Source organism: Solanum lycopersicum, chromosome 8, assembly GCF_036512215.1.
Source record: "Solanum lycopersicum chromosome 8, SLM_r2.1".
NCBI lineage: Eukaryota > Viridiplantae > Streptophyta > Magnoliopsida > Solanales > Solanaceae > Solanum > Solanum lycopersicum.
The window spans coordinates 62,940,474-62,967,121 of NC_090807.1; the positions used below are offsets into that span (position 1 = coordinate 62,940,474).

Here is a 26,648-nt window from a genome sequence, read left to right on the forward strand (position 1 = left end):
TTTTAATCATATGTAAATAGTAATATGTATAAATTTTCGCTAAAAGAAGTTTAGATGAATTCTGACTACAAGTTGGCTCAAAATTGAACCGATTAATAAATCGACCGAGAAAATGTTATTGATTTTTTAATAGGCTTATACGAAAAAGTTATGGGGTTATTAGTTAGGTTTTGGTATTTACTATTGGGTTATTGGGTAAATCGATAACTCAATAAAATTGTATTAATTTACTATTTTACCTTTTCTAAATATTAATCATTGAATATATAACTAGACACTATGAATATAGCAAATTATTAGTACTCTATCAATTTCACATTAGGCCGCTTTACTAGTTTTTATTGTAGACTCAAAACCTAAAGACTAAAGTACGGGTTCACAATTGTAGCTATGTGATATTAGTTTTCGTTTTAATCTTGTTGGACTATTTTTATTTTAGTTTTAGTTTGTAATCGTAGATTTTAGCATTTGCAAGTTTGTAACTGTCTGTAATTTGATTCACATAAGAAATTTCATACTATATTGTGGCTTTCGTACTATATTTTTTTTCTAATTAATATAATTTTTCATTATTTTTATTTTGTTTTACTATAATAAAACATTTAGAAAAGTAATAAGTTATATGATATTTTATAAACATTTTGATAAATTGAAAACTGAATTGATAACTATTAAAAATCGATAGATCGAAAAACATATAATCGAACTAATCGATACACACACTCTTGCCGCGAGGACCGAGGAGGTCAATATGGAGAAGGAGGGGTTAAATCAAAATAAAATTTTATAAATGCAATGTGGATAGAAGTTGGAATAGTAAGGCTACACCAACCTTGCTTCGCTACGCCACGTTTGCCATCCCTCAAGTCAAAATTATAGGTAGACTTTGTCAAGCTTACTTACCATGACATAATTTTGCGCCCAAGCAATTTATGACAAGATGGAATTGTGTGATTAATTATTCTTTGTGCTACTTGGAACATCCAAGAGAAAAGACAAACAAGACTGCTATCTTTTGGAAATTTTCTCTCAAAATACTTTTAGAAAACATCGATTTTAACACATTCAAGATAAATTTTAAATAGCAATCAATTATCGATTTCATTCGAGCTCCAATTGAAAAAAAAAGAGGAGAAATACAACAAAAATAACAAAAAAAAAATATTTGTAATTGAACCAATGCCATCACCATGACATAATTTGCAGTCAAAAGAGCAAAAGATTCTTTTCATACCGCACAAAATTTTATCAGTTTCAACGCTTTGACAAATTTGAGTTTTAAATGAAAAAGTATTCCTTCAGAGTATTTGTTGAAAGGGTTGCAAGTTAAACCAATATTTCTTTTGTTTTAGTCTTATAGACAATACCCTAATCCTGCTTTAAAAAAGGTAGCACTTTTTTTTTCCATAATAAGAAACTAGTATTATTATATTATCAACATGAATTGTGATAGAATGATTATTGATTCTTTCATTTATAATCAAAGCTGTTGAGTTTGAGTTTATTGAATAGAAATAATCATACTTGAAAGAGCGTTTTTAAAATGAACCCTATAAAGCATAAATACACATTTAATCGAGTTCTAACGAGAGTGCTGCAAAGTAGGTTAGAATTATTTTCTGTTGACGTTGTTTCAAAAAGTTAATGCATATCACCTACTACCACATTCAGAGGTGGTTTCAATAGATAAACACGTTTGCAGGATTATTTCAAAAGTAGGTGAGTACACCATTTCTTGGTCACCTCGTAGAAAATGCTTGCAAAGTGTCAAATATTGTCTACTCAACCAATCAATTACACTCTAGTCAATTTTAACTCTTGAACCAATTGATGTGGGAAACCGGTTATGTAGTTTAGTTTTTTTTGAAGCGTGTAACACAATATGAAGTAACCAATGTGAAAATATACTATTCTTTCATTTAGAGTAGTTATCTTTGCGTTTCTCACTTGGTGCTTGAATCTTGTATTAGAGCCTTAATTGAGTCGCACACCGCATGACACGTTAAAGGGTGATGCTTCAGTAAGATTTTCTCTATATCAAAGCTCGAATTTGAGATATTTGATTCTTTTTTTTATTACATCACAACCTATGTTGATGTGCACTCTCTCAATCATTTTACTTTGTCTTTTTTTTTTGGTTTATAAAATATTAAGAAATGATCATTTATTTATTTACTGTTGTATTCTTATTTGTCATTTTCTAATTATGATAAATGAAAAGGTAGTTAATTTCAACAATTACATTTTAGTTAACTTTGTGTATATGTTCTTCACTTAAATTTTCTATACAAGTAGGTTAATATTTATTACTTCCTAAATTAATTAGTAGAGACAAAATTGATACATATATTTAATTATATAAAATAACAATTATTTTGAACCATCTATATTTATAGGGAGGACAAATAATTATGAAGTGATGGTGGAGGGAGTACTCCATTTTGCTTGAATTTTCGAAACTCTACGTACCATCATTTCTGAGTTACACTTTTTTCCTCTTGTTAGGTCAATAATTGGGATAATCTTATCAGCGTCATTCCAATTTCAAATCCTAGTCGTGCAAGCTAAGTACTACCATCATCCATAATTATTTCCCACGTTTGATAGATAGTTTTGTACCAAATTTAAGGGTCTCTCACACCTAGACCCCTAAATTTGAAAAAATAAAAATAAATTTTTAAATCTCATGATCATAAATATTTCAGATAAATTAATATTACTGTACTAAATATAAAAAGTGGGTACCTTTTTATAACAAATCAATACGAAAATTATAAGTAAATTGAAATGCAAGAAGTATTAAATATAATGTACACATTTATAGATCATATTAGAAGTATATTTAATTAATATAAATCACGAAATTTTAGCTAAAAGTTAAAATCATGCGGAAAAGTTGTGAATGAATAATATTTTATTAACTTAATAATATACCTAGTGATCGTTTTCTTGATATTCTTTCTTGAAAAATTCAACATTTTCGGATAGATTAAAGCCTTAAGGTGTACATTGCCCATAGATATCAATATTTTTAGTGCATTCGTACATGTGATTGTAGAATAACATTGTTTTTAAGTGACTTGTTAAGATATGATATAAATTTTAAAAAATATATTCAAGAAAATTATTATTTCTATAATTATTTTAAAATTATTCTCGTAGAAAATGTAAATTAATTTAGAACCTCATAAAAAAGAAGATTGAATATGAAAAGAAAGATTCAATAATTCTCTAAAATTTTAAAAATTAACTTATTTTTGAACTATAATAGAAGTCCAAAAATTCACTTAATACTATCAGAGGTAGAGATGGTATATTTTACATTTTTAGTTTGAAAACTTGATCTTTTTATTTTCTTAATACAGTTTATCTTACAAATTTTACTTTTACAATAGCATTTTAGCATTTTGTTACCCACTAATTACTGTAATTTTTATAAGTAAAATTTGAAAAATTACTTTTATATATATATATATATATATATATAAAGAGAGAGATATTATTTCATGTTGATCTTCATTTTTTGATTTAAATATATTGAACACTCAAAGGTTGTTTGGTAGTTAGTTAGAACAATATTGACTTAAGCAACTTAGTGATTTAAAATAAAAAATAAACTCTTAATATTTGATTATTATTTTTTTTAATTTTTGAGAAGCAAAATTTTTTCTTTCTTTTTATTGATCTTTTAAAATTATATATATTTTTCTCTTGTAATCTTATATATATCAAGTGAATGGATGACTTATTTTTAAATGCATTGAACTGTCTTCGTTATAGTTGTGTATGTATTTTTTTTATGTAAATATTATTATTATTTTTTTTTTAACTACCACCCAAAAAAGAAAAATTCTTCACCAACTTACCAATGTCAGACTGTTCACTACTGCTGTCATTAAATAATTTGGCATTCTCGTAAATAATTCCCACAATTGTGCCCAGTGTTAAAATATTATTTAATAGGACGAAACACGCTGTTTGGTCTACCAACATTTGCCAAAAAAGTTACTTATCCGTGGTTAAGTTTTATACCCCAATAAGTTCTAACCATAGTTAAATTCTTTTATCCCTCTAACCATGGTTAAGTTATTGTCTTTCCCTTTATATATTAAGCGTGCAAAAAAGAAGGAAGAAATAACAGAATTTTATCAAAGAACAGAGAAATTCAAAACGCACCTTTAAAATGGCAGTCTTTTTAGATGAAGAAGAAGTATGGAAATGTCCAAAACACCCTTCAAAGAGACGGAGGAACGGTGTTTGCCCTGTTTGTCTTAAGGACCGTCTCGTCATTCTCTGCCCTGACTGTGCTAACGTACGCCCCTGTGCTTGCTACGCTTCTGCGACGTCGTCTTCTTCCTCCGCTTCCTCTTCGTTTTCTCTATTTTCCTCATCGTCCGGTCGTAGCGGCGGCGGTGGAGGCGGTTGCGACGGAGGTTGCTCAGTCGCACGAGTCTCCAATCTCATAGATAGTGAACCTTCTTTCCGTAGATCGAGATCCGTCGGAATTCCGTTCCTCCGATCATCACGAGAGAAAAATTCCGTCGAAAGAAAAAATCAGCCGAATTGTAAAAACAGTAAGATGAGCAAGACGCCGTCGTTTTGGTCGGTTTTCAAGTTGAGCAAGAGTAAGAGATACGGAGATTCAGAGAATGATGAATCGAAACCGAAACCAAAAGCGAAAGCGGATATTCATCATGAAAATATTAACGAATTTACTGATGGTAGAATTGAGGATTTTGCAAGGATGATGAAGAGATCACGATCAATGAGTGTCGTGATAACTTCAGTTTCCGGCGCCGGTGACTGCAATAAGTCACCGTCGAAGTCGAAAGGATGGCATTTTCCAAGTCCAATGAGAGTTTTCCGGCAATCGAAGGCTTCGAAATTGGTTCACGAACGGTCGCCTTTGTACAGAGGTTGAGTTTTCGTTTTTTTTTTTATTTTTATTTTTGGAGTGTATTTTTTAATGTTGAGAAAATTACTCTACTAAACAGTAAATAGCATAATTAGAGTTTTATTTCTTTGAGTATGAAAAAATAATTGCACTAATGTATTTTATTATTATTAGAAGAAGTTGCAATGTACTTTATAAGTTGAGTAAATCTCCATTGTACATGTCTTCTACTTCTTTATTTCGTTTATATTGAATCTAATTTTACGTAATGGTTGAACATCTTATGGTCTGCCTGCATGTTTTTTTTTATAGTTGCAATAATTGAATTAATTTATGTGTATTTTAAATAATATTTGAGAGATATCTATATACGGTTTTCTACTATTATAAATATCAAATATATGTGTCTTCATCAATTTAATAAAACATTGACAATTAAATTGGATTTTGGTTCACCTAATTTTGACTCGAAGAGTGAGCGTTTAATCTTATCAATTTGTTGTTATGTCACTCTTTTCATTTTCAAGAATGAGAAATCTACATAAATATAATATTATAATCTTTACTATTGCTTCATTCATTTATTTTATTTTATGTTTGCTTCATTTTAACTTCCATAAACTTTGATGGACCTGTCACTTAAAATAAAATAAAAAAAATTAAAATTTAGCACCTTTGTTGCTAATAATATTTTGTTATTTAACTATAAAATATTTACAACTCACTTATCTTGAAATAGATGAATTAAATACATCTTGCAATAAAAATTTGACTCCAAATCTTTTTTTCGGCTACAAGATATTATGTAAATTATTTTATGATCAAAATACCATGTTACCTTCGATGGGTTGATTTTATAATAATATATGTTGATTTATGGGCATATATATTTATATCTTTTTGTAGAAACAAGTGGTCCTACGTCCTTTGCCTATATGGGAGAATAATACAAAGATTATGTCTATCTTCACTGAAGCTATTTCACTAACCTCTAATACGGTTCACACCAATTTGGGATATCAAAAATATATGGAAGAGAGGTGAGGGATAAGGCGAAAAAGATTTTTTATTTATTTGAATCAAAATTTGACCGTACGTATGAGACACGTATGTAGACATATCTAGATATACTAAAATCTGCTAAATTATGTAATATTGCAAACTGAAATGTATCTAAGTAATTAACTCCTAAACTAATAGTAAAGCTTTAAAGCATTTGTTGATTGGATTAGAAGAAATAATTGTGCATTAAGTTTTGGGGGACTTGTGTAAGTTTCATTAGTTTAGGAGTTAAATACTTGAATACACTCTACTTTGCAATATTACGTATTTTATCAAATTTTGTTTCCTCCAAATACATTACATACATGTATACCGAATATATGGGGTCAAATTTAGGTGTAATTTGTTTCAGATACATTATATTCAGTAGATTCACATGTATGTGGGATACATAACAAATCTCGTTCACCTCCCTCATTTCTGTCCCGTGTATTTGGAATCGCAGATACATGTGAATTATTCCAGATATATACAAAATGTATGTATATTGTGTATCTAGTGTGATTCTCAAGTATCTGAAACACATACAAATCTCGCTCACATCCCTTCTAGTCTCGCTCGCCTCTCTTTATATTTTCTATATCTGATAGCAAAAATACATGTATTTAAGTGTAAGATACATTAAAAAAAGCTCTTGATTATTGGTAAGTTACATAACTTTTTGAAAATGTGTGTAATAATAATATATATGATAATAAAGTATGTCTAATTATGTAGTTTATTTTATATATAAGTAGTATTTTGAGGAGTATGCTATAAATAGAGGAAATCCGAGGTATTAGACTATTAGTGATAGAAGAGGATTTAATGCACGGATTAGCATAGTTGAAGACCCGATCATCCCTCAAAACTTTTCTCAACATGTTTAACATCATATTTGTGGATGGTATTATCGTAAATAATTTTTTTAAAAAAATTACACAATATATGTTATTTTTAATATATCTAATCAAATAATGTATATGTGAAATTAATATCTACATAACTAATACTAATTATTAATGCACTCTATTAACAATAATGTTATACATATTATCAATCCCCAAAACTAAATAGAATTCCAAATTTTAAATTCAAAAAGAAGAGAAACATATATATACACACTATCAATGACTATTTAGATAAACAATATTATGTGGATGATTATAATTATGTACCTAGCATTTTTTTCTTTTGTGGTGTTATCTCGCCCTCATCTGTATAATTAAAATAATTTATAATAATGATATTATTATTATTATTTCTATTTATTGTTAATAATAATAATAGTAAAAGTGGTCCTACATGTTAAGGATCATTATCAATAGCAAAGAAGGAAATTGATTGTGCAGAGTAAGACAGTCATCAAGATACATAAAGAACAAAATTTATCAAATAATTCAGGGTAGTTGGTTAGTTAATATAGACTTATGATTGAAATATAATTTAATCATAATTTTGAGTCTCATTACATAACAATAATTAAATATAAGTGGGTATATATGAATGTTATATATTGTTGTCTAATTATTAGTGACCATATTTGTTTGTAAGAAATCAAAGCAAATTGAAACAAAAGCACATGCTAGGTGTTGTTTTTTCTTTTTTATTTTTACACAAATCCAAAGTATATCAGTTCAAAGATTAGGTATTAAATCATATCAAATAAAATGGGGGTCCTTTCCTATCTTTATAAGTTTTATGACAAAAAAGTTGTTTTTAATGAAATTGAGGCCCCCTTTGAAGACAATTTTAAGAAAAATAATTATTATTTCAGATATTTTTCTTCGAATTAGAGGCACTTCAATTTTAACAAAACTTTATTGTACTAATGGAGCTCAAGTTGTCTCATGACTTTTTTTTTTTTGAACAGGTTTTGTCCTAAATAAACCAAATTGGAGTAAGTTTTTCCAAATACTTTTATGGATGAATGTTAATCATGTTTAATATTGTGGATGAAGGGACGGGATAATGTAAATCGTACGAGAAAAATTAAAAAAAAGCATGAAAACTAAAAAGTTAATTATATTAAACTAATAAATGCATGAAGCATGACCTGCTTTCTGGCTAGCTTCTTTATGCTAAGCGCTATTCATCGCTTGCACTACATTATTATATAATTTTTTATCATTTAATCCTGATAAAAATATCATCATAAATCATAATTATGTAAAAATTGATATTCACGAAATCTTTCGCAAGGTGTAATTTACTAATTTTATTTGCAATTACAAATTTGTGTCATTTACTACGTAATATTTTCTCCCACTTCACCACCACAATTAATCATATTAAATCTTAAATTGAATTGGTGAATTTAAGCGTTTTATTTTTACTTTTGACCCGTTGAAATAGGGAAAAGTCGTTTTATAATTTTTTAACATATACTAAAAGAGGCTTATGGGTGAACTATTATATGTTTGGACCTGTTAAATGCTGTTGGATGATACAATTTGTCTTCTCTGCCTTGGGCACTTGTTTATAAAAATTTTTAAAAAAAAACAGTACTTCCATTGAAATATAATTTCTTTTGTCTTCAACTATTATTGATAATTTATTTTGTCTTCAATTATAATTATAAATTAAAAAAAAAAAAAGGCGTTACTTGGACAAAGCTGTGGCGGCAGGTCACGGAGGACAAAATAAGTATAGATTCAGAGATTTTTAGAATAGAGTATTTGATCGTATGCTGTTAATTAATAAAATTTTAAAAAATCATGAAACTTTAATGATCAAAATTAATTTAATATATAGTACCTGTTAATATTTAAAAAAAATAAGCAATATACATATAAATTAATCGGACATCAAATATCATATAAAAAAGAATCGCCACCTTTGTTGCCTATATGTATATGTTCAACATAAGATGGTAACTATGTGAACGCTAGATTAAATTTTTGACTAATTAACGGCCGAAACAAATTATCAATTAAGTACTAATCAAGTAGCATTATATATGTATATAATATTTACAAGACCACTTTTGACGAATATTTTGACATGATTATGGTAGTTGATTTCTGTTATATAATGATAATAATAATAACAATAACAATAATGTGAAAGCTTATTGCTTAAATTTATGGCCCATTGACTAAGGTTCTACCAACTATTTTTACTTTAATTAATTTGGAATAATCATGAATCTTTTTGTTTGTTTGACACTCTACCTTTACCTGGTTTGATGGTTCAAAATGAAACTTTTTAGCCTATGTAATTATTAAAAAGTTCATGAATGAGAAGTCAAAGACACATGTTAGTTACCCATATATAATTGCTTTATAATCTAACTTGTCTAAAATAAAATCTTATATTCTTTTTTGTTGGCGTGACTATGATGCTAAAATTGCCGGGCCATTGATTTTATGACGGTTTATAAATTTGTTAATTTGATTTTATATTAAAGATATCAAAAATTTATTTTTCTTCTATAAAAAACGGTAAAAATGATATATATTGAACTGTAAAGTAACATAGTTACCTATATTTTGCTCGGTGTTTGAAGCATATATTAGAGCTTTGATTGAATTTGAATTGCGCTCTGTAGGATCCATTCAGAAGTGATGCTTTCAACATAATTTTCTCCATATTTACGAATTTCAACAATGCACCACAACTCATGTTGATAGTAATTTATATTTTTACAAAGAAGATGGATATAAATATAATCTTAAAAGTTGTGCGGTTCATTTCAATAATTCTTTTTAGTAATTATTTAGTTTGTCGTATTAAAATATAACATATTGTTTGTCGAATATCGTCGACTTTATTTAGTAAAGAAAAGATTAATTTAAGGGACTTCACAAATATTTTCGTCATTTTCATCTTTCTTTTTAATAAGATAATTTATCTCAATACTTATATTCCACCTGCATATTGAAGAAATGTCCAAGAATATTGCAAAAATAAAACAAGAGAGATAGCTTCAATTTCTTTAAAAGATTTCTTTTACATAATAAATTCTTTTTTTAGTAGCTAACTTTTAAAAAAATTAATTATTTTTGTCAGAGTTTTGCGTGACTTGAATTAATTTAGGAGTTAGTTTCTTTATATTTGTTATTTAAAATTTATTAGTAAGTTTATTAGTATATTTTGTATTTTCTAATTGAAAATTATATCTATAAATATGTCTTTGAGGTATTAATAAAATAAGTTTAGTGTATATATTTCCTCTTAAATTCTTATACCTTTACTTTGGGCAATTTTCATATACAATAAATAAAAAATTTATATTTGTATGTTATAGCAAACTTTTCATAATTGTGTTTCATAGCAAATATATAACCGTATAATTCGCTATACATATACAACTATATAATTTGTTGGCCTCGCTATGCATATACAATTGTATGATTCGCTGGCCTATTTCGCTGCAATTGTATAATTCGCTGGCCTATTTCACTGCAATTGTATAATTCGTTGGTCTATTTCGCTGCAATATGTGTATAAAATTTGTTTTGCATACAATTGAATCGGAGTAAAATGTTTGTATATTGTATAATTTTAAGTGTATAGGAAGAAGATATATGTTTTTCTCTCGCTTTATACAAAAACAGAAACACAATTTATACACTTCTGTTGTATAAAGCGAGAGAAAAATTGTATTTCACTGCAATTGTATAATTCGCAATTGCATAATTCGTTGGCCTTTTTTCGCTGCAATATTTGTATAAAATTTGCATTTGTATACAATTGAATCGAAGTAAAATATTTGTAAATTATGTAATTAAGTGTATAACATGAAGATATATGTTTTGCATGTGTATACAATTTTCTCTCACTTTATACAAAACAGAAACACAATTTATACACTTTTGTTGTATAAAGCGAGAGAGGCGAGCAGAGGGAGAGTGGCGAGCGAGAGTTTTGGGAGAGAGACGACTGACAAACTTTGGCAAAAGTTTGCTATGGGACACAATTAAATCAAACAGTAGCTACTCCATTTATTTTAAGTTATTAGTTTGCTATTATAGACAATTGTCCGTTTATTTTTTTAATATGTTATCTGAATATAATTATTAATCTTATTATGACTTATCCAAAAATAAGTAATCAAACTAGAGTTAAGATAATACTAATTTTTTATTTCAAGACTATCTATATTTATACACCATACCAAAAAATGCCTAACTCTAAAAAAAAGAAATCGTATAGAATTATATCCTTCTTTAGCTAACTTATAAATTTACCTAATTTCTATTTCGTAGCTTTGGTTTAATTAGCATAATCTTAGTTTTCCAAAAGCATGAAATTGGAGTATTAGTTTTTGCTAAACCAAATCGTCATAGTATTTTGTCCGAATCTTCAGAATAATTAATTAAAAACCTAATCACGTGATTAAGCTGGCTGTTTGGTTGTAAAATCTTCATTGAAGATTTAGGGACCATTTTTTTTTTAATTTTTTGGGTACAGGATTTAGGACCATTGGATCAACATAAAGAGCAATTATTTAATTAAAATGTTCAAAGAAATGCATCGAACATTGACACATTTTCATATTTACGTCCAAGGTATAAGTTTCTAGAATTTCACCGTTAAATTCATCTTTCTAAATTAATACTTTCTATATTCCTAATTATTTGTTTATTTTAACAAATCAGAAAAAGATATTTTTTTTTATCTATTAAACACTCAATTAATTATTTTAGAAAAGACAAAAATTCTTAAAAATATTAAATTCTTAATACATTCATTTCATAATTGATATAAATAAAATGAAAACTCATTATATTAATTATATATTTTTATATTAATTTAAAAATAAACAAATAATTAAACACACGACGATATTCATAGAACACTGAACTTGAAACTATTTCCTAAGCGTATATTTGTTGGAAATAACATATTAATGGCTCTATTTACAATGTTATTATAGTAGTATAGAATTCTGCGTTGCTTGTTTTGTCATCCGATGTATAGTTGAATGATTCCACCACATGTTTTTAATTTATTAAAGAAATATTATTTATTCGTCTTAAAGTATTTGTATGATTATCGGTTCGAATTATTAGAGAGTAAAACAATAGAATTTTTAGTGAGGGGTTAAAAAAAATTAAACAACTCAAACTACTTATCATTTTAATAGTTTAAAACAAAAACTAATTATATTCCACTTAATAAATTTTTTCATAAAGAATATGTAAATGCAAGCATGACAAGCATTTTGGCATGAAGGGAGTAGTACTATTTAATTTCTAAGTACTTCATTCATTTAACAATATTTATTACCATATTAGTTTGGGATGTCTAACAATATTCATCTATTTTATAAAACTAATAGATAAATTTATATTTAATTTATCTTTATCACTAAATTATATTTATTTTCCTAATATATTTTTTCGAGACATTATATTTATTATATTTAAAGTATGACATAATAAAATTACACTCTCATTTATAATTTCTTAAAAAGTATACAACGTCAATAATGAATGACTATCGTTGTACTGAGAGAGAAGGAGTAGTAAACATCAAAAGAGAGAATATTGAACCCTGGTAATTGGTATTGACTGAATTTCTTTGGTATTTAAATTTCTTGCATCATTTTCTTCCTTTCTGGTGGCTTTTAATCTCTTTGAATAATAAAAAGGTTTCAATATAAGTTATTTTAATATAGATTTGTATCTTGTTTGGAATAAATAAATAAATAAATTGTGACACATGAAATAAAATGGTTGATACAGAATTGTCCACAGATAGTCGGCAAGGAACATTATATTGTGATCACAAAATATAATATATCACAAAACATTATTTATAGAGTCAAAATGAATGTAATTTGCAAACTCTGACTGAACCCTACCAACTATTACTAAATGAAACCCAAACATGATGTAACTAAACAAGAAGCCCAACCATTTAAGCCTATTACAAGTGACACTTCGATCATTCTTCAACTTGAAGGTTGATACATATCTTTGTCGCAATCACGCGGAGTCAGGTAGGATCGAGAGATTCGTCAAAAATCATTTTAATGATATAAAAATTCTTTTTCAATTATCTATATATAATACTTTCTCTGTCCGGTATTATTTATCATGTTTGTATTTTTCGAAAGTCAATTTAATTAACTTTCAAAGCTAAATAATATCACATTAATTCGATAATTTAAACAAAAAAAAACTAAAACTATATGAAAAATACTATAAATTACATTTTTTTTTCATATTAATATGATGAAAAAATACATCTTAAAATGTTAATCAAAGTTTTTATAGTTTGACTCTAAAAATAAAAACTATGACAAACAATATCTGACGGAGAGAATAGACAGTGAACTCTCTGCCATTTTCTTTTTATGTTGATTTATTCAAATTTTAAATTCCTTAATGAAAATTCTGACTCATCTATTACGGTCGCAATTTACAAGTGAATTACACCACTACTTTTTTTAGGAAAGAGCCAAAGACAATAAGCAAAATTGAAAGTTATATAGATACCTAGAAAGACTAGTTAGGACTGACTAGTTGTTAACAACCCATATATTGATCATGAGCTGTGTAACTAGTTCCAAAGTATGTACTATCTCAATCACAACAGTGGTAATATCTTCTAATATGTACTATCTCAATCATTATATATAGTGGTAATATCTTCTATATATCAAAGGAAAACTAAAGTTGAACAAATAAAAGTCTTACTTAATTGGATAATTATCTATATACACGTCTTTATTTTTCATAATTTTCTATTATTTTCTATTATTTAAAAATATTTTTAAAATTTCTCTTTTTTCTTTCAAATTCATTGTTTCAAATACATAAAGTTATACACATTTTTTCTTTCTATTTTTACTCCTTATTTCACTCCCTCAACCTCCTTCTATTTTTGCTTACTCTATCTCTTCCTATTTTCACTCCTTCAATCTTTACTTACTTCATTTTTTAATTTTCAGATTTAATTCTCTCTATTTTCAGTAATATCTCTCCACAATTTTTTTCAAAACAACTCAAGTTTTCCGCTTTATCATTTTTTTCAAAGAATTACCTGATTCTCCTTCATTTTCACCTTCACAATATGCATAAGGGAAAGGTAATGATATGATGTATTCATATTGTTTCCTGCAAAAAAAAATCAGTTTTAGGAAATCTTCTTTTGTTGGTGAAACTATATTATAAAATGAAAAGAAATAGTCTCTACCAAATGTATCATTTTATCATGTATCAAGTGTTGCTATGTATCTTTTACGTTTATTCAAATTTAGAAGAATATGTTTCCATACACAACACATGCTCGAGCTTTAAATCTATTGTTTTACAAATTTTCAAAATCCCTTATTTTTGCGCATTAAATTAATGTATCAACGTATCAGATAAATGTATCTGACGCATCAGATTAATGTATCATGTATAAAATATAATGTATCTTACTTAACGATTAATATATCAGCGCTTATTTTAGTTACGTAAATTCAAATTTATACTAAATGTATCTGATACATAACAATTACCAAACAATAATGTATCGATCTCAAACAATTACTATAATGTATTTTAAAAAAAATTTAAAGTGTTGTATTTCTCAAATAACATAACAGACATAAATAATAATGTATCAAACACTATTTTTTTTAGTTATGATACGTAAATTCAAATTTATACTAGATGTATCTTATACATAACAATTACCAAACAATAATCTATCTATCTCAAACTTAAAATCTTATGGGCAACAGTTACTTATTTAATGTATCTAGTAAAAATATAATATTTATTAATTCAATCTAAAGGATCTTCATGATCTCAAACAAAAGAACATACATAAATAATAATATATCATGCACTAATTTTTTAGTTATGATACGTAAATTTAAATTTATACTAAATGTATTTGTAACATAACAATTGCCAAATAATAATGTATTGATCTCAAACCTAAAATTTTATGGGCAACACTTCCTTATTTAGTGTACCTAGTAGAAATACAACACTTATCAATTTAAATTGAAAGGATTTTCATGATGTATCTTTTCGAAAATTTTGATAATTTTTAATCAAAATTGAAACCTTCAATGAACTAGGAGAATAATTTTGAAATTCAAAATTTTAGTCAATTTTGAATCAAAATGGAAAGGATCTTCAATGACTGGAGAAGAATTTAAAATCTCAAAATTTTTGATACTCTTGAATCAAAATCGAAAAGATATTCGATGAACTTGAAGATTTACAAAAGAAATCGTTTGTCCAACAACAATTCCATACAATCCTTCATAACTCATCCCGCTTTTCAAAATTTCGACATATTTTTTTATGAAACAGAGAGAACGATGAACAAGAAGAAGAAATTTAATTTTTTGATTTTTTGGGTTGTTACACTATATGATTTTGAATTCTTGATAATAATTTTAAATGGAATAACGTAATTTATGGAATCTTAATTTAATTTTCAGTTTTTCCCATTAATTAATGGAACAAATGGATACTATGGGATTTTAAATTGATTTTACAGTTTTTTTTCCTTAGTAAGTGCAACAGACTGATATATAATGTATCAACAATAATATATCCGGATCCTTAATTATGTATTTAAAATGTCTAAAAAATATAAAATTTATGTAATTATAAAAATAATAGGGATAGAAAGTAATATAGATTTTACACTATGATATTTTTGTAAGTTATACTATTTAATTAGGTGAGGTTGATTTTTCATTCTTAATTAATTATTGGAGCTTAGTGCAAGCATTTACTTTGTTATGTCTTATCAGACTCACACATTACCTGACAGATTCATAAAGCTTTCAAGTCTCTGATCTGTTTCTGACATGGAAACACATGGACTGTTAAAAGAATTAAACAAAATTAATCAATCAAAGAGGTTGATTATTAGACGCACTGAATAATTACAAAGATACAATATTTCGTTGACACTGATAGGTTTTAAGAAATTGAAGAGAACAAAACTATTACATATATATATACACTATAACAAAAAAAATATTTAGTGATATCAAATATTGACAATAATAAAGAGTGTTAATTAAGGTCTTTATTGGTATTGGAGAAAATTCTTTTGGGAACACCATCCCCAAATAGGCCTGCAGAGTGCGATCTGAATTTAGTCGGAGGTCCAATGTAGGCTCCGAACACCGGATGAAAAACAAAAAAAGTCTTTATCGGTACTAGTTAAGTGTCATTAGAACCAATATCGCTAAAGATATTACAGAAATATGCAAAAAACGTTAATTACCGCTTAAAATAGATATTTAATAATAATTAAAAAAATTATTATCGCTAATGATTATCTTTAATTTAGTAATATTTTATATGTATATATATATATATATATATATATATATATTGTACTCCCTCCATTTCATATTGTTTGGTGTTTGACCCTTACTGGGGTGACATAATTCTTCAGAAAGCTTTAATAATTATAACATATATTGAGGAAATGTACGCTTATAGAAAAATAATATTTTACTCCCTTCATTTCATATTACTTAACTTTTATTGACGTGACATTATTCTTAAATAAAATTTAATTTGAAATGTACTTTAAATTGAATGATCAAATAATATGAAATATTGGAAGTATTTGGAATCTATGATCACATAGGTCTTAGCTAGGTATATATAGACGGAACATTAGTAGATGTGTCACATATTATACATTAAAGTTTTCGATTCACCTAATTGGCTTCTTTTTGTGTAGCGATAGTCTAACTAGTTTATATATAATGCTTACCAAATTAAAATAACAATTACTTATCCGATCGAAAATTAGATTAAATTTTTTGACATGCGAGAGGATTCAATGGAGAGAATTTCTACATCTCTAATACTACAAAAATATCATGACGTGATTGTAAAAATAATATTCATAACGATTTCTGATCTTCTCAAATAACCTTCTCGTCACTTCTAACAAATTAAAGCTACTTCGGATTTATGGAAGAAAGGATTATAGCTAAGTTACGTTCCTATATGTACATAATGGAAATTATTGCAATTGAGCAACCAATTTTTAAATCATATTAAAATTCAAACTTATGCCATTAGAATCAAATTCTCAACTTTTTCTTTGAACATAAATCCCCAATGGATAGTTACATCATACATTATCCATAACTTGTATGGTGGATACGAAAGAAAGCCACGATAGTGCAAAGTACATCGATCCAATTGCTTGAGGCAGATTTAGAGTGCACCGATCGATAAATTCATCAGTTTTGACTCAAATTCAGAACATGCATATTTAAAAACTTCACCAAATAAATAGGATCAACAAATTTCAAACTTAGTGAATCCGACGAATATTACAATAAAAAATTGAAACTTTTATTTATAAAATTTATATTTTGAATTCGTTTCAAAAAGAAAAACGGGCTGAATTGTCTCTGTGCAGTGTCCCGACCGTACACGTGAAGTTGGCTTTTACTGAATTGTTGTTTTGTTGTCATGAAGCAGACCAGTTTGAACAGCACTCTACTTCCTTTTCAATCTCAGCTTTTTGTTTTTGTCTTTCTTTTTTTTCACATATACCTTAGCTTCTTTCTTGGGTTGTGTGAATCTACACGTTCCCTTCACTACTCTGCCACACACATACGCACACGCTTGCTCCTTTAGTTTTTTTCTTTCCCAAAAAAAAAACAATTATTACATGCGTCAATATCTAAAATAAGTTGGAATCGATTATATAAAAATTATACTAATAAAAGTTTTGATATGAGATTTAAAACCTATGCACAACTTGTAACTTACACTTACATGGATTCTTTTGGTTCATTGTATCTTATATTTAGTTAAGTATGTCAAGATCTTTTAAAATCACTTTCTTTCATGTAATTTTTAGTTTTAACCTTGTTCTTTTGTAACGCTTTTACTTATCATAGTTTGCTCCACGTTAAACATGTTTAAATCATTTCAAATAACCTTCTCGTATTTTATATCTTCAACGCGTGCTAATTATGACTATTGAGAAATGTGTCTATTTCTAATTTTATCTAATTTGAGATGACCGCGCACTTATATTAGCATCGCATCTACGGAACACTCGTATGGATCACGGCTCGTCAATTATTACTACTATTAGAACAAAGCATAGAAGAGATGGAAGGGTTAATATTTTATAGTGGATGGATTATAATGGCCCTTTATCGTTGAACGCAACCAAACGGCAACGAGATTTTGTGTTGATATATTTATGTAAAGAGTTTGCAAAGTCCAAAAAATATCCTAGTTTTGAGTAGCTTATCTCGAAAAATAAACTAGACATTCGAAAAGTCACATGTCTATAGATTGGTGATCATCACATGATGAGGGACCAGAATGCTCAATCAAGAAGTGTCAACAATTACCAATGAGTGATCGAAATAAGATCTTTATGGTCGTGAATATACATTTATCGTGACGAGAAAGTACTCTTAGTTTAGCTAAGTAATTTAAAATTTAATAACATATTTAAATTTCGTGTATCTTTTTGTATTGTTAAATCAAATCAAATTGAGATGATTCATTTAGATTTTAGCTATTTTACACAATAATTGAAATATGACGTGTGAATAAAATCATAATAAAGTTAGTGTGTTTGATGTTTTATCATTTAACTAATGTCATTTAGTATATAATAATATAACGACGGAACTGATGAATCAAATTGATTATAGATATAATATTCTCTGTTATATGAATTGTCCTAGGTTATTTCAATCAGATGGAACTTGTCATTCTTGACCTTCACGGCCCAAATTGAATTGTCCAACTCAGAACTATCACAATCCAAATTGAATTATGTACTAAAGTCCACTAAGAAAATTCCATTTCCTACTCTAATCATTAGCTCAAATATTTTAGATCCAACTAGAATTGGACCTGTTACAGGCAATGTATGGTTCACACTCTAAATTATTAGCTCGCAAAATCACAAAATATAACAAGATGTTTCTTATACGCCACTCAATAGAATAAAAGGGGATCTCGAAAAGAAAATGTTACTCGTTAAAATATAATTAACACTACTCCCATAAGGAACAAAAGAGTATCAATTGTGATACTGGTATGATAAGATAGAGAAATCACACTTGAGACTTGGATTTAAATCCAAACTTTAGCCTTTTTTTTAGCTTGTATTTGAGCTAAAGTAATGTTGATGTATTCGAAATCTTCAAATTTTAAGTTCCCATCTGATCTAAGATGCTCTTAGTTAAAGCTTAAGCTATTAAAGAAATTATAATTTTATTAATTAATTATATTCTCAATACTCCATGTTGTGGCATTTGCATTAGCGAATTCATGAATCCTCTAATACTCAATTAGATCAGTTGATTTATGCAAATAAAGTTTATGTACATATATTATATAAAGTACTCTTTCTAATGAATTATTCGATGTGTATTGTTTATATTTTTATCAAGTAGCAAGGAAAACTTGGGACTCGTTGATTGTAAGAATAGAATTGTGTAACTTGTCACTCTTTACTTTTATGGCCCAAGCTGAATTGTCCAACTTAGAACTAAATCCAAATACAATTGTGTGGAAGTCCAATATAACTCCATGTTAAATTTTTAGCTCCAATATTTTTTTTGTGGTTTTAAATATATATAATAAAATAATTAGATTATAATAAATATATCCATATTTTATTTGTTGAAATGTATAATGAACGCATTTAAAAGTTTAACTTGTAAGATAGAACATATTTTTCATATTTAATTATATTTTTAACCCCCCCTTATTGGGTCAAATCAAACAAGTAATTTTTTTTTTATATAGGTGACACCAAATTCTATCTCAAGATTTCTGTCTACTCTGATATTATGTTGAAGTGTGTAACTATACACTTAAGCTTGCCAAAAGTTAATGAAAGCATACACATACGTGAAATATACATTGATTATTCAATCTCAATTAACAGTCCCATGAAATCTTTTCAATGATTCAAGGCCTTTGATATTTAATTTACTCGAAACAATTCACTTTTATGGTATGTTAAATTTTAACAAAGCAAAAGAAAAAAAAAGTGTGGAAGACAAAAGAGGAGAAAGAAGGAAAAGAATTCGTTAATGGCAAAACGCAATGGAAGAGGAAAAAAGTTAGAAGTCATTAATGGTGAGCTGGGTAGAAAGAAGGAGGTTTTGGTTGATTTTAGTAATTTTGAAAATTTTCCCTATTTTATGGCAAGCTGCAGTAACTGTATAGAGTCAATAATTAAAACTTTGTGCATAATTAACCAGTAAAATCACAAAATATCCTAAAATATTTCCACTACTCATGTTTACTTGGTATCAAATTAGGGCCCATCTCAATTATTCGCCCACCCTCCCATATTGAATTGTCTGCACACACTTAACGTGAAGTAGATTATTGAAGAGTTTTTAAAGTAAAAATCGTGAGACATAAATTTTGCTTGAATTGTTCTCATCTAACAGATTGTCACAACTATTTCCAAATTAGACATAACATAGACGGCGTAGTACATATATTGGACTTTAAATTGGGATTCAAATTTTAATTTTGATCTCAAACTTTCATAGTGCACAAATAGGCACTTTAACTATCCTATCTTTCAATAAATAAATATGCTAATTTCGGAGTCAAAGTGCGTGAAATGCAAATACTCCCACGTGTATTAGTGAGTTAATCAATGACTGTCAACTAACTAAACATTTTACATGTCTTTTTTTTTTAAAAAAAATACCTTACCTGTCATTTTGAAACTAAAAAAAAAAGTTAAAATTAATTTTAATTAATATAAAAGAGATTCATTAAGAGTAGAATTGTCATTTCAACATTTTTTAATATTTGTGGGCCTTGAAAATTACCCCTCACTCGCGCAGAATACGTACATTTCACGAATTTTGTAAAAGTAAAAATCGCATGTTTATTTATTGAAAGATGGGATATTTAAAGTGTCTATTTGTGCACTATGAAAGTTTGATGTCAAAATTGAAATTTGAAATCAAATTTAGAATTCAATATATGTATTAAGCACTATGAAAGTTTGATGTCAAAATTGAAATTTGAAATCAAATTTAGAGTTCAATATATGTATTAAGACTAATATAGACAGATACATATGGTTGTAAATCACATTTAACCTAATAACAGTTGATAAAATTGCAACTCAGTGAAGAGTTTTCTCATTTAAACAAACAGACATTCATATTTATTATTTGATAAGCCAAACTGAAAACACATAAACATACTCAAAAGCTTCAATACAAACAACTTAAAACCACAAATTCCAACATCAGTCTTAATAATATTATCAGTTACAACCAGAGGCACAGCATGAAGTTTCAGTTGCTTTTGTTATGCATTTAACATTCCCAGTTTCATCCACAAAGCAAATGCAACCTTCTCCGCATTCAGCTATAACTTCCCCTGCTTTGCTTATTTTACAAGTATATCCTGCATCTGTCTTGCACATCACCTTGCAACCATCTGATCCCTCTAGTGCTTTTTGTGCCTCTGGATCAGATTCTTCCCTATTTTTAACAAATTACAAATATGTATATGGTTTAAATTGACATACACAATAACATAAATTTATGGAATTATTATTATTAGAGTACATACAGGCGGGTACAATTGATGCCGCTGGAACATTGGCAAAAGGGTTTGCCAGCCTTGGAACTCTCTGTTTTGGTAACAGAACAAGACCATCCTTCTGCACACTTGCACTCCACTTTCCCATCTTCCAACTTTTCACAACATCTACATAGGTTCAGATAATCAACGAACTGAGCCGCTAAGACGTAGTTCAGATAAATATAAATATCACTTGGTAATTAGAATCTATTTGCTAACCTGAGTGATTGCTGGCTTGAGCTAAGAGCCTCCATTCTTTGTTGTAAATTAATTATTTTTGGTTCTAGCTAATTATCATGAAATTTGTTTACTACAAGTCGGGTGACTCATATACATCTGATTAGCAGCTTTATAGATGTGGCTACTGATTATTTCTTTACATTAAGATATTTGAAATTATTTGTCATTTTCTATCGTCTAGAATACTTTTAGCTATCGTGATTCACGAAGTCACTAGAATATACTTTATCTTATATTACGTGTATAAAAAATAATAGTCTAAATTCTAACGTGTCACAATTATAAATGCGTATCTCCGTGTTCCTTTCAATAACAAGTATTTGCGACAAAATTTCATTACAAATTTTTAAATTATATAATTTTGCAAAAGATCCATTACTAAATAATATTGTCTTCATTCCTTTAATGTGACATATGACTACTTTTTGAAGAACATTTAATAAATATTTTAAAATTTTCATTATTTTTTAAATTTCGTCTCCGATCAAATATTATCACTTAAAATGAGACAGAAAAAAATACTCGTAAGCGTGCCTCCTTTGTTGCAAAACTAAAATAATTTTTTTTTCCTTTTATAAAATAAAAACTTTATATATATATATCGTAATTTGAAATTATTCAAATTTTAAATTACTGGTGCACAACAAAGTTCTTTCGTGTGATAACTGCGTAAAAATCTGAAAAGCTGTTGGATACAAGGCCAGCTGTTAATATTTTTCCCATACTAGTACTATTAATTAATACATTCAGAAAATTAATTAATAATTTTTCTAGGATGGTGTAGCCTACCTGTTGATTGAGAAAAGGATATCCATCAAACAATTAACAATAGAAATCACTTTTAGCTGGTAAGAGAGCTATGTATTAATAGTTGATCAAGTCGAACACTGTTAAAAATTATATTACAATTATTTTAAAAAAGTAAAGATTATTATTATTATTAATCTTGAGCTCGGTCCCTTTTCCTCCTACTATTTAAGCAACGGCGGAAAAATATCAGTTATACATTTGAGTGATTATAAATTATTTTATTAATATTTTTTCATCTTATTTTATATATTACTTTTTTATTTTGTATTTGCATTAAATAATAATGAGATTTTATTCTTTTATTCTTATTAAATATTTTCTTAAGTCAACTTTATAATAAGTAATGACTTATGAGCATATTTTAAAGCTATAATAAGAAAATGTGATAATTTATATATAAATTTTATAAAATAACAAATATTATATCTAATTACTTATAAAATGAAACAAAAAAAATTAAAATTTATTGACTATTTATAATCAACTAATCCAAATCTGCTCAAATTTGCTTTTTGGTTGTTTTCACTTTTCACCATTCAATTTACAAATAGAGCCCCATCTTGTGATTATTCTAATTCTTTATCTTGTCTTTTATCAATTATTATGACTACTTTTGTGGGAAAAAGAAGCCACTATATATGGTCAATAATTTCAGGAATTTCTTTGACACCAAAAGTGCTCTTTATCTAAACCTTTATTATTATTGATAAATTGTCTACTTAAAGAAAATGAAACGATTACGAGATAAGGGTCATTATTAAATTTGAAACATTAAAGTCTAATACAAATTTCTACGGTTTTCAATAAATGTAGCCATTAGAATTTGTTAAGTATTTGACCAACATTGAAAGTACTTATTTTTGATAGACTTAAATGACCAAAATTGCTGAAAAATAGATTTAAGAAACCATTTTTATTATTTTATTCTAAGCTTTATATATACAGCGTCTTCTTTTTTTTTCTTTTAATAATATACCATATATATGCATCTGCTGACTTAATTTCCTATTTTATTTTTATCTATATCTCCCTTCTTTAGAAATGGGACTTGGTATGTACAAACGTGGCAATAACATGTTGTACAATTAGCTATGTGAAGTGTCTACAAACTTGGCTTTATTTTATTGGACGTTATTTTTTTGTTATTTTCCTCTTGACACGCATATTTGCACTCAAAACAACTCACCAGCTAACATGGCAAACCAGAAACGGAGGAAGCCGCCGTTGCATATAAGATGACCGAGATACGAAATAGGGAACTCGCTCGCTTCGGAATCCTTCCCTTCTTTAAAAATGGGACTTGATATGTACGAACATGGCAATAACATGTTGTACAATTAGCTATGTGAATTGTCTATAAACTTGGCTTTATTTTATTGGACGTCATTTTTTTGATATTTTCCTCTTGACACGCGTATTTGCACTCAAAACAACTCACCAGCTAACATGGATCTTTGAAGTTCACTTACTTTTTCACTGACTCTTCCAAATTAAAGTTTGTTAATTGTATTTGCTGGTAAGTGTTTCTCACTTTTTTCTTCCTTAATTTTTTGCTTCAATTTTTATCTTGTGCAATTAGTCAATTTTTTAGAGAATATAATGAGATGAATATTTGCTGGTAAGTGTTGACGTCTTTTTTCTTTGTGCATCGTCTTTTCACTTCCGTTAAAATAGATTGAAGAAAGTGACCTGTTTGAGTTCCATTTTCCATGCTATTGATGATTAACAGGAAGTTCAGGTGGACACTAATGTTAACCACTTGCAAATATTGCTAGCTTTTATGGTAGACTACTTTATTTCAAATTTGTTGTCATGTTGTTTCATACATTCTAAAGGAAATAAGATTAGTTACTGAGAAATTATGAATGTGTGTGTAGTGTAAGTTTAATTCTAGCGCTAGGAATTTGCAAGCACAACATATGACTTCTCAGTTAAACAGAAAAACAATGTGTAAATAGATTTACATTGTTGTGTGAAGTCACAAACTTCGAAATACATTAACCAAAGAGCAAAGGGAAGGTAGAGTTTTATAGTATCACAAATACACACCAAAGATAAGGATTTCCCTCATTATAATTTATATGAATGTCATCAACATTGCTCATATTAAAATGTCAAAAGTCCAAGTCTAAATTTCATCACCAGCTTCTGTAAGACATACTTTGAGCTGATAATTCGAGAGTATGGTTATTAATTCATGGTGTATAGATTAATTTTACTTTACAAGGTCTTGCAGCTTGAATTAGGTTTTTTGAATTTACTTATGAAAGACGTATGAGTTTTAACTTTAAGTACTATAGATTTGACTGAATGATATTTTCATATTTTTAGTTATATTTTTTATTCTGTTATTTTACTTGTGAGTTACATTTTTCGGGGCTATTTGAGTGACCCATAATTTTGTGGTCGAATGCCACTTAACCATAAGGAGAGAGACATCAACCACTTGACTCTAATGAGATGAATTTCACAGAAAAAGTAGTTCAAAAGAAGCCACAAATTTAAATAGAAAGAATAGTCAATGTCAATTAGAGACAACTTTGTTGAACTCTTCCTTTCGAAACTTACCATCATATATGAATTATGTTAGTATGAATCTATGTATCTGTCAATCTTCTAATGGAGGCATATAGTATCTCTCATATAATTTGTTAATAACTTTTGAAACTATCGAGATTGTTTTTTGAAAATGGATTATTGTAAGTTTTCTTAAATAATCTATAATAGTTCTGCTCAAGAGGAGGAAAGCCAGAATATTTTACATTATAATTGACTCTGACAAATCTTAGGTTGTGGTGATCTCATTTTGTGGATGCGAGACATTAGTTGTATTGTTGTGAGCGGGTATATAAAGATCGTCTTCTTTTGAAAATTTTTGTAGATCTCATTATTTTTCTTGCTTTCCATATTAATGATGAATAGCAGAAAGGAAAAGAAAATTAGAAACAGGATAATCTTGCAAGAAATACCAGTGAGTTATGGTTCTATATAGAGACCCGAATACATAGCTACTTGCGTACCTTAAAGAAAAAAAATGTATCGATATTAGATGGTTCAGTTCTTGAATCTATCACTTTTTAACTTGCGTATATTTTTATTATTTGCAACCACCTCCTTTTTTATCTGGCAATTTAGTTTCTCTGCAATATCAACACCTACTATATTTTAGTAAATATTTCAAGTCTTTTCTTATACATTATCTTTTTCTTCATTTGCCTTTTCAATTTATTTTAGTGCCTAATGATGATACAGGTAAACCGTGCAAGCTGACTTTCCTTCTTGGATTATAAGGTTTGAATAACCCACGTTGTGAGAGAAGTTGAAAAACATGTATCAAGTAAATTCACCCTTTATTTATAACATTTCAGTTCTGTATTCACACTTTCGACATACATTTATCATTTAGACTCGGGGTTGCTAGAGTTTTCCTACTACCTTTCACTCCATATGACAGCCTATTTTCAACTGGCTGGATGAATCAGCCCAAGCCCAACAAGGATATCTACAATAGATATTGGGCCAGTAGGCCCAATAAGAGCAATAAGGTCAACCCTTCCTAAAGGATAATTTTGGATCGGTGCCATTTTTCATCGTTACATATAAAAAGACATCACGATTAAAGGTTATCATGAATTATATGCAAAGGCATTTATGTGTTTTTCATCCCCATTGAGTATAAGTTTCTCATTTCCCTTCTACAGTCTATCAATCACTAGTTCTTTCTTACGTCTACAATTTTGTTTGGGCTTTTGTTATTTGAGTTGTTGTTTTAGTTTCTGGATTTGTAATTAAACTCTAATCTTATTATTATAGTTGAACGGTTGGTTACCGTTACATTAGATTTGAGTTCATTACACTTAACCTTATCGAAGCCCAAAATACATTGATATCCTATATGATGTCTTGAATATTACTTGTGTATATACTGTCCAAAAGGCTGCAAGCCCAAAATAATTAAAATGACAAAAAGGCAGTTTGAGGTCTAAAATAGATATCTCTATCAAAAAAATAGTTTAAAAACTTACAACTAACTAATGTTTTCTGTTTATATGACTAAAATATGAGATGAAGCTCAAGATATTAATTATACAATTATCAGTAGAGAAGAATATATATATATA

General features: G+C 27.8%; 2 protein-coding genes and 1 long non-coding RNA gene across 3 annotated transcripts; 2 read left to right on the forward strand and 1 right to left on the reverse strand.

The window, feature by feature from the left end:
- Positions 1–3,990: 3,990 nt before the first annotated feature.
- LOC101245191 (uncharacterized) lies at positions 3,991–5,173 on the forward strand. Its single transcript, XM_004245852.4, has one exon. It carries the CDS (start codon positions 4,184–4,186, stop codon positions 4,919–4,921), a length of 738 nt encoding a protein of 245 aa, XP_004245900.2. The 5' UTR covers positions 3,991–4,183; the 3' UTR covers positions 4,922–5,173.
- Positions 5,174–21,021: 15,848 nt separating this feature from the next.
- On the reverse strand, positions 21,022–22,044 carry LOC101244894 (uncharacterized). Its single transcript, XM_004245851.5, has 3 exons — positions 21,697–22,044; positions 21,466–21,603; positions 21,022–21,374 (listed from the first exon to the last, which is right to left on the reverse strand). The coding sequence occupies exons 1-3, from the start codon at positions 21,729–21,731 to the stop codon at positions 21,155–21,157; spliced, it is 393 nt and encodes a 130-aa protein (XP_004245899.1). The 5' UTR covers positions 21,732–22,044; the 3' UTR covers positions 21,022–21,154.
- Positions 22,045–23,677: 1,633 nt separating this feature from the next.
- On the forward strand, positions 23,678–26,366 carry LOC104648973 (uncharacterized). Its single transcript, XR_742922.4, has 2 exons — positions 23,678–24,043; positions 25,780–26,366. It is a non-coding gene; the product is annotated as an uncharacterized lncRNA (long non-coding RNA).
- The last annotated feature ends 282 nt before the right edge of the window (positions 26,367–26,648 follow it).

Coding starts and splice junctions, on each gene's coding strand:
- LOC101244894 (XM_004245851.5), bottom strand. CDS start 21,731: ATGGAGGCTCTTAGCTCAAGCCAGCAATCACTCAG. Junction 21,604..21,696: donor TCAAGCCAGCAATCACTCAG/GTTAGCAAATAG, acceptor GAACCTATGTAG/ATGTTGTGAAAAGTTGGAAG. Junction 21,375..21,465: donor GGCATCAATTGTACCCGCCT/GTATGTACTCTA, acceptor TGTTAAAAATAG/GGAAGAATCTGATCCAGAGG.
- LOC101245191 (XM_004245852.4), top strand. CDS start 4,184: ATGGCAGTCTTTTTAGATGAAGAAGAAGTATGGAAATGTCCAAAACAC.